The 16,553-nt window shown below is 48.8% G+C and overlaps 1 protein-coding gene across 1 annotated transcript in view; it reads left to right on the plus strand.

Annotated features, from left to right (window-relative positions):
* Positions 1-16,553, plus strand: part of VWA3B (von Willebrand factor A domain containing 3B) — a 632,585-nt gene that overhangs the window by 11,426 nt on the left and 604,606 nt on the right. The window contains exon 3 of the mRNA XM_029603312.1: positions 13,798-14,021. Coding sequence (XP_029459172.1) covers positions 13,880-14,021 — 142 coding nt within the window. The 5' untranslated portion in view covers positions 13,798-13,879. The remainder of the gene's footprint in view (positions 1-13,797; positions 14,022-16,553) is intronic.

The following is a 16,553-nucleotide window of genomic DNA, read 5'->3' on the forward strand; positions in this document are numbered from 1 at the left end:
GGTCCATCCAGTCTGCCCAGCAAGTTTTATATGGTAGTATGAAACTGCTCCTTGTAGCTTACCCCTATGTCTCAGTTAAGGGTAGTAACTGCTGCTGCTTGCTGGTTGCCTCCAAGCCTTATGTTAAAGGTGGTAATATTTACAGTCAGACAATGCAGCTTGATCATGCTTTGCTTTTGAACTTGGCCATAGAAACAGTCCTGTGCTTTTTTCCCTGATGTCTGCACATCAGTATCCCAGACTGTAAAAGTCAGGGCCCAGTGTTGGCTGTTGTCTGAATCCAATTCTCCTGACTCATGCTATGATGGCTGGGCTGAGTAGCGGAAAAACCTTGAGTAAATGCCAATGAAGGCTTATGGCACTCTAGTGCAACAGAGGCTAATTCTGAATGAGCTGAAACCATAAAGGAACAGAAAAAAACAACTGGACCGATTAAAAAAAGAATAGATTGAGGAGGAAGTGACATCATCGGTGAAGATGGCAGCCTAACCTTCGAGCTCCCAGCGTCGCACATTTAATCTGCTCTAATCTTCTGTCAGCGAACCCGATTTTTACCTCACTGTGTTGGCAAGGGCATCGCCGCATCCCCATCATCAACGACTTAGCCTCCAAATGTAAAAATATAGACTTTAAGCGCTTTTCTTTCTGCAAAGATGGACAGGCCTTGGCCAAGGATCAGGATGAGGAAGCCAGTGAGTTCCAAGATGGCGCTGCCACACCGCATCTAGAGGCCACAGAGACTAGCCCAGATCACACCGACGTCTCGAGCCCTGACATACCAACCAGAACAGAATTTCGTGAGTGGTTCTCAAACTTGAGAAAGGACATAAAAATGTACCGACAAGAAATGCTTGAGCACATGGCGGAAATACGGGAGGACTTGGCTACAATGGGTAATTGGGTCGATGAGTTGGATACCCGTATAGATTGCCAGACTGAAATAACTAAAATGTTAAAATCCGCTTGCTCGGAACTGCAGGAAGATAACCAAGCTATAAAGATAAAATTGGCCAACCTAGAAAATAGGGCGCGGAGAAGCAATGCCGCTGCCGCACCGCCAACTTCAGCCCTCCCGAGGCGCATGGCCCCCCTCAACACTTAAAGGGGCCGTGGCGAGAAAACTTCCCGCAGTCCCGGATGCCCACATCAGCAGGGAGGGCCTATTTAAGGCAGCCGCTGCTGCTCTAACATTGCCTCAGCAACAGGTCGCACTTGTTATGCCCGTCAGTCGCAGACGGCTGTGACTGCATGTACTTACTTCCTGCACTGCTCTCCTGCCCTCCTCGGGGCTGCTTGCGGCTCGGGCCAGCTTCCACCGCTGCGTTCCCAGGGACTCCTCATGGCAGCCTGAACGATGCCGCCGTCTTCCTCGACTTTGGGCCTTCCTAGGCGCATGCGCCACTGGGCCCTCCTTTGAAGCCTTCTTGGCGGGAACCTCGGGGGTGTCTCTGGTTGATGACATCATCAGATCGGTATATTTAAACTCCATATTCGCCCTCAGCTAACCGACTTGGCAACAAGTTCCATATGTCTTCGACTACTGCTACGTGCTCCTGAGACTACGCTTCGTGCCTTGGACTTGGACCCTGTCTGGTACCCGCTCCTTGAGGACCAGTGCACGCACTCGGGACTCGCTCTCCTTGCCTACCCCGCTCCTCGGGCTGGCTCTGATCTCCTGGGTTCTAAACTGCAAGGCTGCCCGTTCCTCGGGACTACCTCTGGGACAACTCAACTATCCGTGAGTTCTACAGAGGGACTTCCCCGCTCCTCAGGATTGCGCCCACAGCCTGGACGGAACTGGCCGCACCTCCTGCTCCTCGGGACCGCGCTTACATATTGCCGGAGCTTCCCCGCTCCTCAGGGTAGCACTCTCCGGCTTTCCTGGGACTTGCGCACTTCCCCACTCCTCGGGGTTGCACCTACGTGCTATGTTGAGACTGCCAAAACTTCCCCGCTCCTCAAGGTGGTGCTACATCATCACCAGAGGCTCAGCTCGGGCTTCCTTGTCCTGTGGGCTGGCCTATGGCATTACATCATCATCCTATGCTGTGCAGCTCCTCCCTTCGGGGTTGCCCTCCGGAGTACCTCCTGATTGGCCAAGCCTCATGCCCCCCGCTCTATGGTCTGTCTGGATTCCTTCCCTCGGGGTCCCTGCCCAGTTATTGCCTCCAGTCTACTCTCCACGGGGTTTGTCTCCTGGTGCCGCGGGACCTCTCTATTGCCTCACCCAGAGCTCTCCGCTGTCTCTGACCTCACCTCCCGATGGTGCAGACCTGTGGGGGTCCTTCCCACAGGCAGTAACAACTTGCATCTCGGGCTAAGGGCCCACATACCCACAAATCATAACAGCACTCTCCTGAGTCCACAAGTTGCTTTTCCATTTTCCTGCTCCAGTTCCTGCTTCTTCGTCTTCCTGTTCCAGTTCCTGCTCTTCCTCTCCTCCTGGCCCTGTGCTCCTGCCCCGGACTCGCTCTCCTGCTCCTTGGATGGTTCTTCTGGCTTCGACCCTGGTATTTCTTCGGATTTCGTCGGTCTGCTGTGTTACGGTCGTGGATCCCTGGGCCAAGGGGGAGTTGGCACCACCTACGTGGAGGAACCCCACAGATTCCCTCCGTCGGCTGGCAAGGCTGGAGAGCGACTGAGAGCCCGAAGGAGCTTCACCACTACCAGCCCTTGTTCCCCACAGGTTGAGCCCTTGGGTACCAGGATCGGCTGGACTTAACGTGGGGACTCAGGTACGGGAAGTCTCGTGGTCCTAAAGAAGAGAGGGTTGTGGCGGGCAGCGTATCTCATGGTTCAGTCAGGTAGGTGTCAATACAGGAAGCGTATCTCATGGTCCGAAGTCAGGCAAGGGTTAGAGCAGGCGGCCTATCTCGTGGTCCAAAGTCAGGCAAGGGGCAGGACAGGTGGCATATCTCGTAGTCCGAAGTCAGGCAAGGATCAAACCAAGGTCCAGGAAGTCAGGAACGCAGGACGAAGGTCCGGAATCTCCAAACAGGAACAAGAGCCAGAGGAAGCCAAGGCAAGGTCTGGGGGCAGGCCTTGCCTTGATATAGGCCAGGACCAGAGTGAGGAGCTGGACTATCGCCATCGCTGTCCCTTTAAATTAGGAGGAGGGATGCGCGCGCACACCTAGGGCAGCCAGGAGAGGGAATAATCAGGTGGTTGACTGCGTCAGAAAGGCCACGCTAGCGGCGGTTGGACAGAGCAGATGCCACACGAGGGAGTGCGTCTGGTGTGGCTCCCCGCTGCCACAAGGATCCCTGGGGCAGTGAGGATGCCAGTATAGATTGCCGGTAGGTGGAGGGGGCCGGCTGCGGGCCTCCGCGGCTGGTGCCCCTAACATGCTGCCCGTCCTGACCTTTGGCTTGTTTCCTGGATTTCATCTGTCCGCTGCCCATCCTGATCTTTGGCTTGTTCCCCAGATTTCGTCTGTCTGCTGCCTGTCCTGACCTTTGGCCTCTTCCCTGGATTCACCTATCTGCTGCTACCCCTGACCTCGGCCTGTCTGGTCCTGCCTTCGCCTGTCATCCTCCTGGATTTGTCGCTCAGAGACCCGCACCTAAGCCCAGCCAGCCTCGGTACCCAAGGGCTCAACCTGTGGGGAACAAGGGTTGGTAGTATTGAAGGTCCAGTGGTGTCTCTGCACTGCTCTGCTCCTCCTGCTGACTACGGGGACCCACGGAGGGGACCTCCTTTCGCTGGTAGCGTCAACCCCGCCTCGGCCCAAGGCTCCACATTGCAACAGCTTGCTGAGGCCATGGACCCGGCGGACCTCTCAGGTCTCCAGGCCATACCAGGTCTGGCTCAGAAACTGCAACAGCAGCAGTTCTTGGAGGTGTTGACAACATCGTTGGAACACATAAACACCTGCCTCAATGCCTCGAGAGCCCTCCCTAACCCTCCTCAAATGGCACCTGTGGGCCCCACCATTCACCTTCCGGCTCCTCCTAGATATGCTGGTGACCCCAAGTAGTGCCGCGGGTTCCTCAACCAATTCTTTGTGCACTTTACCCTGCAGCCGGCACAATTATCTACAGATGTCATCAAGACTGTTTATTCTCTCCCTCCTTGATGGGAAGGACTTGGCTTGGGCCTCACCCCTGTGGGAGCATCGGGACCCACTTCTTCAGGACCTGCAGTGCTTTGTCCATATGTTTAAGCAGACATTCGACGAGCCTGGCTGTTTAGCCACGACAGGGTTGGACATCTTGCACCTTTGCCAGGGAACCATGGTCCTCATCGACTATGTCATAGAGTTCTGCACCATGGCAACGGAACTTGGTTGGAGGGAGGACTGTCTAAAGAGCATCTTTTTGGAAGAACTATCTTCGCGAATTAAGGACGAATTGGTGCCCAGAGACTTCCCAGAGTCCTTGGATGAGCTCATTGACCTGGCTGGAAAGGTTGACCGGCGCCTCCAGCTGCAAGCCCGAGAACTTCGGACACCACGTCACCCCATCACTCTGGCTCCGTCTTTCTCTCACCCACTCACCAGTACCTCCTCTGCTCTGGTCACCCCAATGAGCCCATGTAGCTAGGGCAAAGCCCACTGATCCCGCAAGAGAGACAATGCCGTCGGGCCATGGGTTTATGCCTATATTGTGTCAGGAAAGGCCACTTCCTTGCCCAGGGCCCAGAGAAGCCGGGAAACTCCTGAGCCTAGGACCCGTTATGGAGACGGTCCTAGGCTTCACTAATCCTACTCCCCAATTCATCCTTCCTGTAGCTCTCCGCTCGCATACCCGGGAATTTCAGACCCAGGCTCTTGTTGATTCTGGAGCAGGAGGGAACTTCATCATGAAAAGCCTGGTGAAACACCTAAAGTTACCTACCATCCGGCGGGACCGGCCTCTTATGATCTCAGGAGATGCCCTTCCGGGACGAGTCATGGAGACCACTCTTCCCTTGTGTCTTCGCAGCAACCTGCTGCACCTGGAGGAGATCACCTTCCATGTGATCGAGAAAGCTGTACACCCGGACATCCTCGAGTTACCGTGGTTGCAACTGCACTCCCCCACTATCGACTGGGAGACCCTTCAACTTAGTAGATGGGGTTCCCGCTGTTATCGAGGGTGTCTCCTACCTGTCTTGTGACTTCCCATGGTGCTCCTCGCTACCACCGCTCATGACCTGCCTCCGCAGTACGCAGACTTTTCAGATGTCTTCACGAAGGAAAAGGTGGAGATCCTCCCCGAACACCACCTCTACAACTGCGCCATCAACCTGACCGCTGATGCTGTCCTACCGCGCGGAAGAGTGTATCCTCTGTCCCGCCCAGAAACAGAGGCCATGGCACAATACATCAAGGAGAATCTGGAACGAGGTTTTATTCGCCCCTCCATTATCTCTGGTGGGAGCGGGGTTCTTTTTCGTGTCTAAGAAAGACGGCACCCACTGCCCCTGTATTGATTATCGGGGCCTCAACACAAGTACCAAAAAGGACTGCTACTCATCACAAAATTGCTGGATCGCTTACAAGGGGCCAAAATCTTCACTAAGCTGGACCTCCGAGGGGCGTACAACTTGGTCCGCATCAAACCAGGAGATGAATGGAAGACCGTGTTCAACACATGTGATGGCCACTATGAGTACCTGGTCATGCCTTTTGGCCTGTGTAATGCCCCTGAAGTGTTCCAGCACATGATGAACGAAATCTTCAGAGAGCTCCTGTATGTTAACGTAATAGTCTACTTAAGTGATGTCCTTATTTTCTCCAAGGATCTCTCCTCTTATCGACAGAATGTGCGGCAGGTGCTCCAACGACTGCGGGCCAATCAACTTTACACTAAGCTCAAGAAATGTATCTTTGAGCGAGAGTCTTTCCCTTTCCTTGGCTATATTATCTCTAATACTGGCTTCTGCATGGACCCAGGAAAGGTGGCCTGCATCTGGGACTGGCCCCAGCCCTCTGGACTTCGATCCTCAAAGTGGTTCCTTGGCTTTGCCAATTTCTACAGACATTTTATTCCCAACTTTTCTCAATTGGTCGCCCCTTTCATGGCCCTTTCCAAGAAATGGGCTAATCCCAAGGAGTGGCCAGAGGAAGCAATCTCGGTGTACCTCAGACTGAAGCAGGCCTTCTTACAGGAGCCATGTCTTCGCCACCCGGATCCCACCTGTCCATTCATTGTGTAGGTCGACACTTCTGCTATCGCAGTTGGGGCAGTCCTCGCCCAACTCTCTCCTAAAGGGACCCTCCATCCCTGCTCCTACTTCTAGTGAAAATTCTCCCCCGCGGAAAGGATTTATGGTATTGGGGATAAAGAACTTCTGGCCTAAAAGCTGGCCTTCGAGGAATGGCACCATGGCTAGAAGGGGCATGACACACTATTATGATCTACACAGATCATAAAATCTTAGAGCACCTTCGTCACGCCCAGCGATTAAATGCTGTCAGGCTCGCTGGACCCTGTTTTTCTGCCGTTTTGACTTTGTGGTAAGGTACAGACCAGCCGCGAAGAACATTAGAGCAGATGTCCTTTCATGGTCCTTCGACCCCGAGGAGAACCTGGACCCTCCTGGATATGTGATTGACTCTGCACGGATTTTGCTGGCTGCCTCCCACACCATTTTTGCCGTAAAAACAGTGGTTCCCGCTAAGCTTCGACAACACATGCTGGAGTAGTCCCACGATTCTCAAGTAGCGGGCCACCCAGGTCAGGCCCAAACCCTCACTTTACATAAGTGATACTATTGGTGGCCTCAGATGGACTGGGATGTAAAGGCCTATGTGGATTCGTGCCCCACCTGTGCTTGACAAAAGCCCCTGGTGGGGCGACCTTGGGGGCTGTTAAAGGCGCTGCCAGCCCCCAAGGAACCCTGGACCCACCTGTCTACCGACTTTGTGGTAGTCCTCCCCCAATCTAGCGGCAACCACACCATTTGTGTTGCCATTGACCTCTTTTCCAAAATGGTCCATTTCACTGCACTCCCAGCCTTACCATCCGCCCTGGAGCTAGCTAAGCTGTTCACATCTTTTGTCTCCATGGGCTGCCAGGACACATTACCAAAGATCGGGGTGTCCAGTTTTACCTCCAAAGTACTGGCGGGCCCTCTGTCACAAGTTCAACATCAACCTAGACTTTACCTTGGCTACAACCCCCAGGCGAATGGACAAGTTTAATTTATTTAATTTTATTTTATTCACTGTTTTCCTATAAGTTCTATGTAAAGCCTCTGTTTGGCTGATTTTGAAGTTATAATGTAAACCGAACTGATGTTATCCTACGAAGTCCGGTATATAAAAACCACAAATAAATAAATAAATAAATAAGTAGAATGTGCGAACTGGACCCTTAAAACTTTTCTCCGGGCATTTGTAAATGAAAGGCAAGACAATTGGGCCACTCTTCTTCCCTGGGCAGAGTTTTCACACAACTCCCACATTAATGCGGCCACTGGATCTTCTCCATTCCTATTAGTATATGGGAGACAACCACTTCCACCACTTCCTCTACCCTTGGTCATCCCTTCGCCGGCAGCTCAACTGACAGCCTAGGAACTCCACGACCTTTGGATCCGGACCGAAGGCATGATTCAAAAGGCAGCTCAGAAAGCAAAGAATTTCACGGATAGACACCAGCGCCCCGCTCCCCAGTTTAGACCTGGGGATAAAGTCTGGCTGAGTATCCGCAACATCTACCTTTTGAGTTCCTTCCATGAGGTTAGCACCCCATTACATTGGCCCATTCTCCAACCTGCGCCAGATTGGCCTTGTCACCTACCAACTCCGGATCCCCACGACTTTAAGGATCCACGACGTTTTCCACGTCTCTCTTCTCAAACCAGTGGTGTTGTCCTGGCCCATCAGGGGGGCCCCAACCCTGCAGAAGGTATCTTTTGATGAAAATCAAGTATACCAAGTGAAAGAAGTATTGAACGTTCACCACAGGAACAAAAGATGGGAGTAACTATTATCCTGGGAAGGATACGGCCCAGAGAAAAACTCTTGGGAGCCAGCATCCAACATTTTGGATAAAAAAACTTCTCCAAAGCTTTCATGCTGTACACCCTAGAAAACACACGGCCAGCCACACTTAGCCTCCTATGCCCCGAAGCTGCCACTGCTGCATCCTTCCCGCGTGGTGGGGAGCCGGCACTGCTGCTGCTGCGCCGCCAACTTCAGCCTTCCCTAGCCATGCACGCGCGGCCCCCCTCAACACTTAAAGGTGCCACGGCGGGAAAACTTCCCATGGTCCTGGATGCCCACATCAGCAGGGAGGCTGCCTCTGCTGCTCTAACATTGCCTCAGCAACAGGTCGCATTCTCCTAAGTCCACAAGTTGCTTGTCCGTGTTCCTGCTTAAGTTCCTGCTTCTCCATGTTCCTGTTCCAGTTCCTGCTCTTCCTCTCCTCCTGGACTTGTGCTCCCACCCCGGACCCGCTCTCCTACTCCTTGGGTGGTTCTTCTGGCTTCGACCCTGGTACGATCTTCGGATTTTGTCTGTCTGCTGCTCATTCTGATCTTTGGCTTGTTTCCCGGATTTCGTCTGTCTGCTGTCTGTCCTTACCTTTGGCCTGTTCCCTGGATTCGCCTATCTGTTGCCTACCCCTGACCTTGGCCTGTCTGGTTCTGCCTTTGCCTGTCATCCTCCTGGATTCATTGCTCAGAGACCCGCGCCTAAGTTCAGCCGGTCCCGGAACCCAAGGGCTCAACCTGAGGGTAACAAGGGTTGGTAGTGGTGAAGGTCCAGTGGGGTCTCTGCACCACTCTGCTCTGCCTGCTGACAACGGGGACCCGCAGAGGGGACCTCCTTTCGCTGGTAGTGTCAACCCCGCCTCGGCCCAAGGGTCCACACTGCAACACTGACCATTCAAAACCCCCTTTATAGTTTAAATACAGCACCTTTCCCCTCTCATGTCAGACCACAAAGTCAAGCAATAATCCAAATAGTCAACACTAATGCAGCAGTTATTCAAACATCTGACCAGATTTCTGTGGCCTTTCCAAATGATGCCCAACAACCAACTTGGTACAGTGAACTGGTCAATATGAGCATAAAGCCTGCTGGATAGACCCAGCTACTTGAGTGCCTGCATTTCCACTACGTCTTTTAGTTTTTACTGTGCTTGCTGCCTGCTGCATAGACCCAGCTCCTTAAACTCCTATTTCCATTAGGACTTCTAGTTATTATTGTAGTTGCAGTCTGCCAGATGGACCCATTTGTTAATTAATTCCATCATCGGCGTTGCAATACAGATCTAGGGCCATTTCCTTCTGTATGTATAATTTGTTATGACACTATTTTGCCATTCAGGACTGTGAGATACGTAAAAAGCCTTTTATATTTTAAGACTTCACATTTATCATGTAATGTTGATTTATTTTTTCAAAGGCTGAAATTGCAATCTCGAACAAGTAGGAGAAGAATGCAGAGACATTGTTTCAGGAATTCTTTCCAACATAGATGTGTGGAGGGAGGTAGTGAAGAGTGTGGGGGTATGTGTGTGTGGCTCTCTGGGTGGAGTCTGTGTGTGAGGAGGTGTGCGTCTCTGTTTGTCTAGTATGGAGTGCATGGGTGTGTTGGGTGGAATGTGAATGGATTTTGAGTATTTGATGTGTGTGGCTTATACTTGGGGGGGTTGTATGGGGGTGTGAGTTTGTATGTGTGTGTATGTAGGTGGGGTGTTTGAGTGTGGGGTTATATACTGTATATATTTAGGGTGTTTAGATATGGGTAGAAATTTGGGGCAGTGGAGAAGATTGTGAGCAGGTGGTTGGTTTGTTTGTATGTATGTTTGTTTATTTATTTATTTAAAATGTATAAACTGCCTATCAATATTTCTAGGCAGTTTCCATAAAAACATTCATTCATTTATTTTTTATTTATTTAAGGCTTTTCTATACCGGCATTCATGATACAATCATATCATGCCGGTTTACAAATAACAGGGGTGTGAAAAACTTTGTTCTTTTAACCAGTGCAGAAGAAGCAAAAAAGTTACAATATAACAAGGTCGTTGAAACTGGGGGATGAAGGAGAAAAAATAGATAGGAATGAATATAAACTTTACAGAGGTAGATTATTTACATTGTGCAGTAATGTCTCTTTGTCGTTAATATTTATATTGCCTTGTTAGGTCTCTCAATGGGTGGTAGAATCTGTAGGGCTCGCTTGCCGTAGGATCTCTCCTTGGATATTAGACTCGGGAAAGGCTTGTTTAAATAGCCAAGTCTTAAGCCTTTTTCTGAAAGTTAGCAGGCAAGGTTCAAGTCTGAGATCAGGTGGTAAGGAATTCCAAAGAGCAGGGCCTGTTGTAGAGAAGGCCCGGTCTCTGAGTGTAATATGGTGTGTCGCTTTAATTGGGGGAACAGTCAGTGATCCTTTGTAGGCTGCTCTGATGGGTCTGGATGATGAATGAAGTCTGAGGGGGATTTGGAGGTTGAGGGGGGCTAGGGAGTGGATGGATTTATGGATGATAGTGAAGGACTTGTGTAGGATTCTGTATTTATTTATTTATGTATTTATTTAAGGCTTTTATATACCGACTTTCTTGATTCAGATCAAATCAACTCGGTTTACATCGAACTAAGCAGAATAATAAACAACATTTTAACAAGTGACAATTTGAGGGAGCATAAAGTTACATTATAACAAGGTTGCCTTAACTGGGAGAAGGAAAAAAAAGAGGGGGAGAACGAAAGATAAATTACTATATACTGTAAATTACTATATACAATGGAGTATGGGAATGAGACAGGGGCCTCATAATGGCTAGTAGGCATCGTTTGTTAATTTACATAAGCTATACGATAATTCTAAATCAGGCTTATTTACATTGTATTGTATTGGCAGCCAGTGTAGATTTATTAGAATGGGAGAGATGTGGTCTCTTCTTCTGGAATTAGTCAAGATTCTGGCTGCCGCATTCTGGAGCATCTGAAGTGGTTTCATAAGGAAGTACATTAAACATAAAACAAACTAAAACCAGATAGGCAACAAAACCTGCTATAAAAGGACAGATTGAAATGTAATAACATATTACAACAGAAATATAAAAGAAAAGATGTGTGAGGTCTGTTTCTCTGTGTTGCGGGTGTGTATGTGTGGGGTAGGTCTGGAGTTGTGTGGGTATGTGTGTATGTAGGTGGGGCGTTTGAGTGTGGTGATGTGTATGTACGTGTGTGTGGGGAGGGTATGGAACGTGCTTGTCTGTGTGGGTGTGGGGATATTGGAGTGAGTGATGGATGTGTGGGAATGGGGATCTGTCTATGTGATGTAGTGTGTCACCTGTGTGAGGGTGTGGTGTGGTATGTTGTGTATGTGTTTACTTTGGAAGTGTGGGGGAGGAGACTTAAAAAGTGCCTGTCAGCACCCTCCTTCATCAGCTGCTTCAGTTATATTTTTTCCCTGTCTCTGCTCTGTTGCTCTGTGCTGGAAGGGCAGTGGTGATGGTGGTGGCTTTAGAAATGCTGGGGTGATCAGCATTCTAACAGCTTCTAATTGTTTCCTATAGAAAGCAATGGGGCTTATTTTTGTGAGGCTTTGTCCTCTGAAAATACAGATATTAAATGGCTCATCTTTATCCACGTGTTTATTCTTGCCTTCAAAAAAATGTGGAAGATTAGTGAGGCAAGACTTCCCTTGGCTAAACCCATGTTGGGCTTGTCCCATTAAACTATGAAACTATATGTTCAGCAATTTTGTTCTTTATGATATTTTTGATCATTTTTTCCCAGCACTGACATCAGGCTCACTGTTCTGTAATTTTCTGAATCTCCTGTGGAACCTTTTTTAAAAACTGGTGTTATATTGGCCACTCTCCAATCTTCAGGCACCATAGCTGTTTTAGCCCATATTGCTCTAAGTACAGCCCATATTGCTCTATGTACAGCCCTTGAGCGAAGTTAATGTACCCTTTGTACCAGTTTGTGCCAAGTCTCGTTACCTCTATATTGGCATCGCCTACGAGCGAAGTTTTCTACTGTTCTTGTTTTCCATTGTTATCTACTGTTCTATGTATAGCCCATGATCAATGTTCTATGTATAGCTCATGGGCAAAGTTTACCGTTTCACTGTAAACTGAGGTGATCTGTATCTCATACAGGAACCCCGGTATATTTATTTTATTTATTTATTTATTGAAGGCTTTTATATACCGAATGTCTTGATACAAATCAAATCAGCTCGGTTTACATCGAACAAGTAGAATCTATAACCAACCAAACAGAGACGATTTGAAGGAGTATAAAGTTACATTATAACAAGGATGTGTAAACTTGGAGTAGGAAATAAGAAGGGGGACGAAGATTATAATATACATTGGAGTATGCGAGGGAGGCAAGGAGCAGTCCTCATGATAATTTGTAAACGTTCTCTTAATAATTTATATACATGGTTTAGCGCTTGTTTATATGCATAGTTGCTAGAACAGTTATAAGTCAGTTATAATTCTCTGAATCATCATCTTTGAGCGGTATATAAAACCCAATAAATAAATAAATAAATAAATAAATAGCTGATTTCAATGATAGATTAGGGGTTAATAATAGGTCTGCAATTTCATTTTTCAGTTCTTTCAGTACTTTGAGATGTATACCATTCGGTCCAGGTGATTTGCTATTCTTTAGTTTGTCAATTTTCCCTATTAGATCTTCCAGATCCACTGAGATTTGTTTCATTTTCTCTGAATCATCATCTTTAAATATCACTTCTGGCACGGATATCTGCCTTACAATTCTCCTCAATAAAAATTGAAGCAAAGAAATCATTTAAACTCTTTGCTATGGCCTTGTCCTCTGTTAGTGTACCTTTTACCCCTTCATCATTTAATGATCCAACTGACTCCTCCACAGGCCTTTTGCTTCAAATGTACCTGAAAAAGTTTTTATTATGAGTTTTCTGTCTTAGCCTTCCTTATCACTGTTTTGCATCTAACTTGTCAGTGCTTATGCTGTTTCCTGTTTTCTTCATTTGGATCCCTTGTTCAGTTTTTGAAAGATGTTCTTTTTGCTGTAATAGATTCTGGAGGAATGGTGGCTGAGATGGAAGTTTGGAGTGGGGGGATGATGCCCACTTTTGAGAGGTTTTGGAGAGATTTTTGGTGGGATAGTTATTGCTTTTGACATTGAGAGGGTGATGGGACATTGTGGGGCTGTCGGAGCAGGGAGGAGACAGTGCTTTTGACATCGGCAGCTGGGAAAGGGATTATGGAGCAGTCAGGGAAGGGTGGGGGAAGACTTGATATTTTGGCAGTTTGATTGGGACGTAGGGGGACTTTCAGGTCCCTGCATGCAAATATAACAGGCTACATTTAAGTCAGCTATTCCTGTACTTAGCTTTAGTTGTCTAAGTTAAGATCCTAGCACTGAAAATTAGAACACCATGCCTAATTTCTCTTCCCTGCTCAAACTCTGACCTAGGGACTCCCATATTTAAAGCAGCTAAATTTAGCAACCTAATTTTTACTAAGTTTAGATGCTCAGCTCTGGCTAGTTTTCAAAGGGCCTAATCTAACTGCTTCACTTTGGAAGTTAGGTGGTGGGACCCTTTTGAAAATGGAATACTTACAGATGAAATATGAGAAGATTTGGGTGAAGCAATTTGGTCAATTTGGACAGTCTGGAGCCAGAATCTTCTTGGCTGCTGCATAGCCAGCTCTGAATAACCATTCTTTCCTGTGCCATTTAGTGGGAAGTCTGTGCTATTCAACAACTTAAATCTGAAGTACTGATATGTGTGAGGATGGACATTATCGAAAGAAAACAAGTGAGGTGAATGGTGGGATATAGAGCTAACCGAACCATGAAAACGTTTAGGATGATGGTCGCTGTGTTTCTTCCATTCATTTGCAGAGGTTTCTTTGGGTGCAAAAAGTAAAACTTCGAGAAAAGGAGACTGACTTTGCAAGCAGAACGAAAATCAATCTCAGAGAAAATGAGTCCCAGAGCATCTCGGTGGGAGTTGGATGCACAGGTTCTAATCTCATCCCTTCAATGGCTTCGGCTTCATGGACTCAAGAGCAATAAGCTGACCTTCCCCCAAGTTATGGCACAGATTGGATTTCAGCATAAAGAAGGTAAAATACCATCTCCTTTTCAAAAGCCGGGACTAAGGGAAGGAAGCCTAGGGGTGGCTGTCATATTGGTTCTCATACACCTCTTTGTTCTGGGCTGTTGTCCCAGCCTTTAAAATCCTGTCATGGGATTCTTACACTATCCTGCACCACAGAGGCAGCTCCATTTTCTTTTTTAACATCTGTCAACCTTATTCCTACCTAGCTTTGGCATGGGGTACAATATAGAAACAAAAATTATTATATTCAAAAATGTAATTTAAAGCAGCATATTCAGTCCTCCTTTTTCACCAATTATTGATACAAAATGGCTTACAGCAATAAGTAAACGATACTGTGGTTAAACAGGGGTTTCACATAGGCAGAAGCAACCTGGAGAGACAGGACATTTAGATTTTCCAGAAGGCAGAGGGAGCGCTAAAGGGAGTGCCTTAAGGTGGAAAGAAAAAGTGCACAAGAGTTTGCTAGGGGGACTGTAAAGCCAGAAGGAGCAGGAAGCACAGGCGTGCTGGGAAATATAATCTGGAGATCCTTCTCAGAGAACCAGTTAGAATGACGGCAGTAGCTACAGAAATGTGTGGTAATAATTGATAGACACAGCTAAGGCTGATTACAAAGCTACTGCAGAGAATCAGCGTGTCTCTCTTAAGGGAAACAGCATTGTCTATCCGGAAGAGAAGGAGAGACAGAAGATGGGGTAGGTGGGGAGCCAGGAGAGAGGGCTTACCCAGACCCAGATGCAGAGATGCCCTCAGCCTTTGGTTCGGGATTTGGAATCTGCAAAGGAACAGTTGGAAAGAAGACTGTACATAGTAGCCCTGAGGAATTGGCCTGGCCTGCAGGTGACTACCAATGCACGTGGAAGCACTTTGGGATTTTGAATCCTGAAAAGCTACAGTTGGGAAGCAGGTTTTATATGGCCCTGAGATTTGGGCTGTGTATCCTATTGAGTTGATCCTGCTGGTGTCTCAAGAAAGGAACTGAAAGTTATAAATGTGAAGTGAACATTGATGCATGGACTGAAGTTGCTTTCTACTGCAAGTGGCAGGCTCTGAGTTGTGTGAGTTCCAGAGGACTGTCAGTAGATTTCCACAGCCCAGGTGGCAACCTGCAACATGTATATACAGTTCAGCTAAGGAACACATTATAATACTCTATTGACCCAATTTTTGTGTTGAGGTTTCATAATAATCTAGGAACTTCACTCCCTCTAACTCTTCTCAGACCACCATAAAATAAATGAATTTGTACAGTATCAAAAAATATTCAGAATTATAAAAATAAATTCTTGGTTCTACAATCAAATACAACTTTCTTCTTCAAGTAGTAATTGATTCAAAGCCTCCCCTCCCAACCCTGTCTGAATACGCTCAACAAACACAGCACCAATACCATTAACTGAAGAGACTTCAGCCCCTTTCTATCAGCTCAATACTGTAAAGTGCGGCCGCGGTTACCCTGCTCCTAACCTGCTTTCTACTCACTTTCCGGCCGCGTTAGCCCTTCCTGCGATACACAATCCCCTTTAACCGATTCTTACCGCCTCTTTAAATCCCCGGGTAACCCTTTCCGCACGTGGCATGTATATCAGATGTAAACGAGCAAATTAGCTATTCCCTCCCATTCAGTAACGCGCACCCCGACTATCGCTATTTTACCCTGCCATTTTGCCCCGCGTTTAACCTGCTAGCTTACCGCCTACCCCTACCCCTGCGTTAGAGGCAAGGGTTAAGGGTAGACGGCAAACTTTCCCACAAAAGAAAACCTAAAATGGGTATAAATACCTTGGATGTCATTTTCCGAATCCCCCATCTCCACGCGGGCAGGCGTGCGGTCATCGAGGTGGGAGCCGGTGGGCGCGCATTCATCCAGGCGGCGGCGGTGGGAGCCGGCGGGCGCGCGTTTATCCAGGCGGCGATGGTGGGAGCCGGCGGGCGTGCGTTCATCCAGGCGGCGGCCGTGGGAGCCGGTGGGCGCGCGTTTATCCAGGCGGCAGCGGCCGTGGGAGCCGGCGGGCGCGCGTTTATCCAGGCGGCGGTGGTGGGAGCCGGCGGGCGTGCGTTCATCCAGGCGGAGGGAGCCGGCGGCGAAAGTGGCCTCCAGCAGCCCCCACCGGCAGTGAATGAATGCACGCCTGTGTACGCCCGTGCAATTTCGGTGCTGAAGGCAGGGCATTATAGAACGCCGACGTCACATGCCGTGACGTCAAACGTCGTGACGTCATGCCTTGAGCACCGAAATTGCACGGGCGTACACAGGCATGCATTCATTCATTGCCGGCGGGGGCTGCTGGAGGCTGCTTTCACCGCCGGCTCTCTCCGCCTGGATGAACGCACGCCCGCCCGCCGGCTCCCGCCGCTGCCGCCTGGATGAACGCACGCCCGCCGACTCCTGCCGCCGCCTGGATGAACGCGCGCCCGTCGGCTCCCGCCGCCACCTGGATGAACGCGCGCCCGTCGGCTCCCGCCGCCGCCTGGATGAACGCGCGCCTGCTGGCTCCCGCTTCGATGAACTCGCTCCCGCCTCGAACGCGCG

The sequence above is a fragment of the Rhinatrema bivittatum genome, chromosome 5 (genome assembly GCF_901001135.1).
Source record: "Rhinatrema bivittatum chromosome 5, aRhiBiv1.1, whole genome shotgun sequence".
Classification (NCBI taxonomy): domain Eukaryota; kingdom Metazoa; phylum Chordata; class Amphibia; order Gymnophiona; family Rhinatrematidae; genus Rhinatrema; species Rhinatrema bivittatum.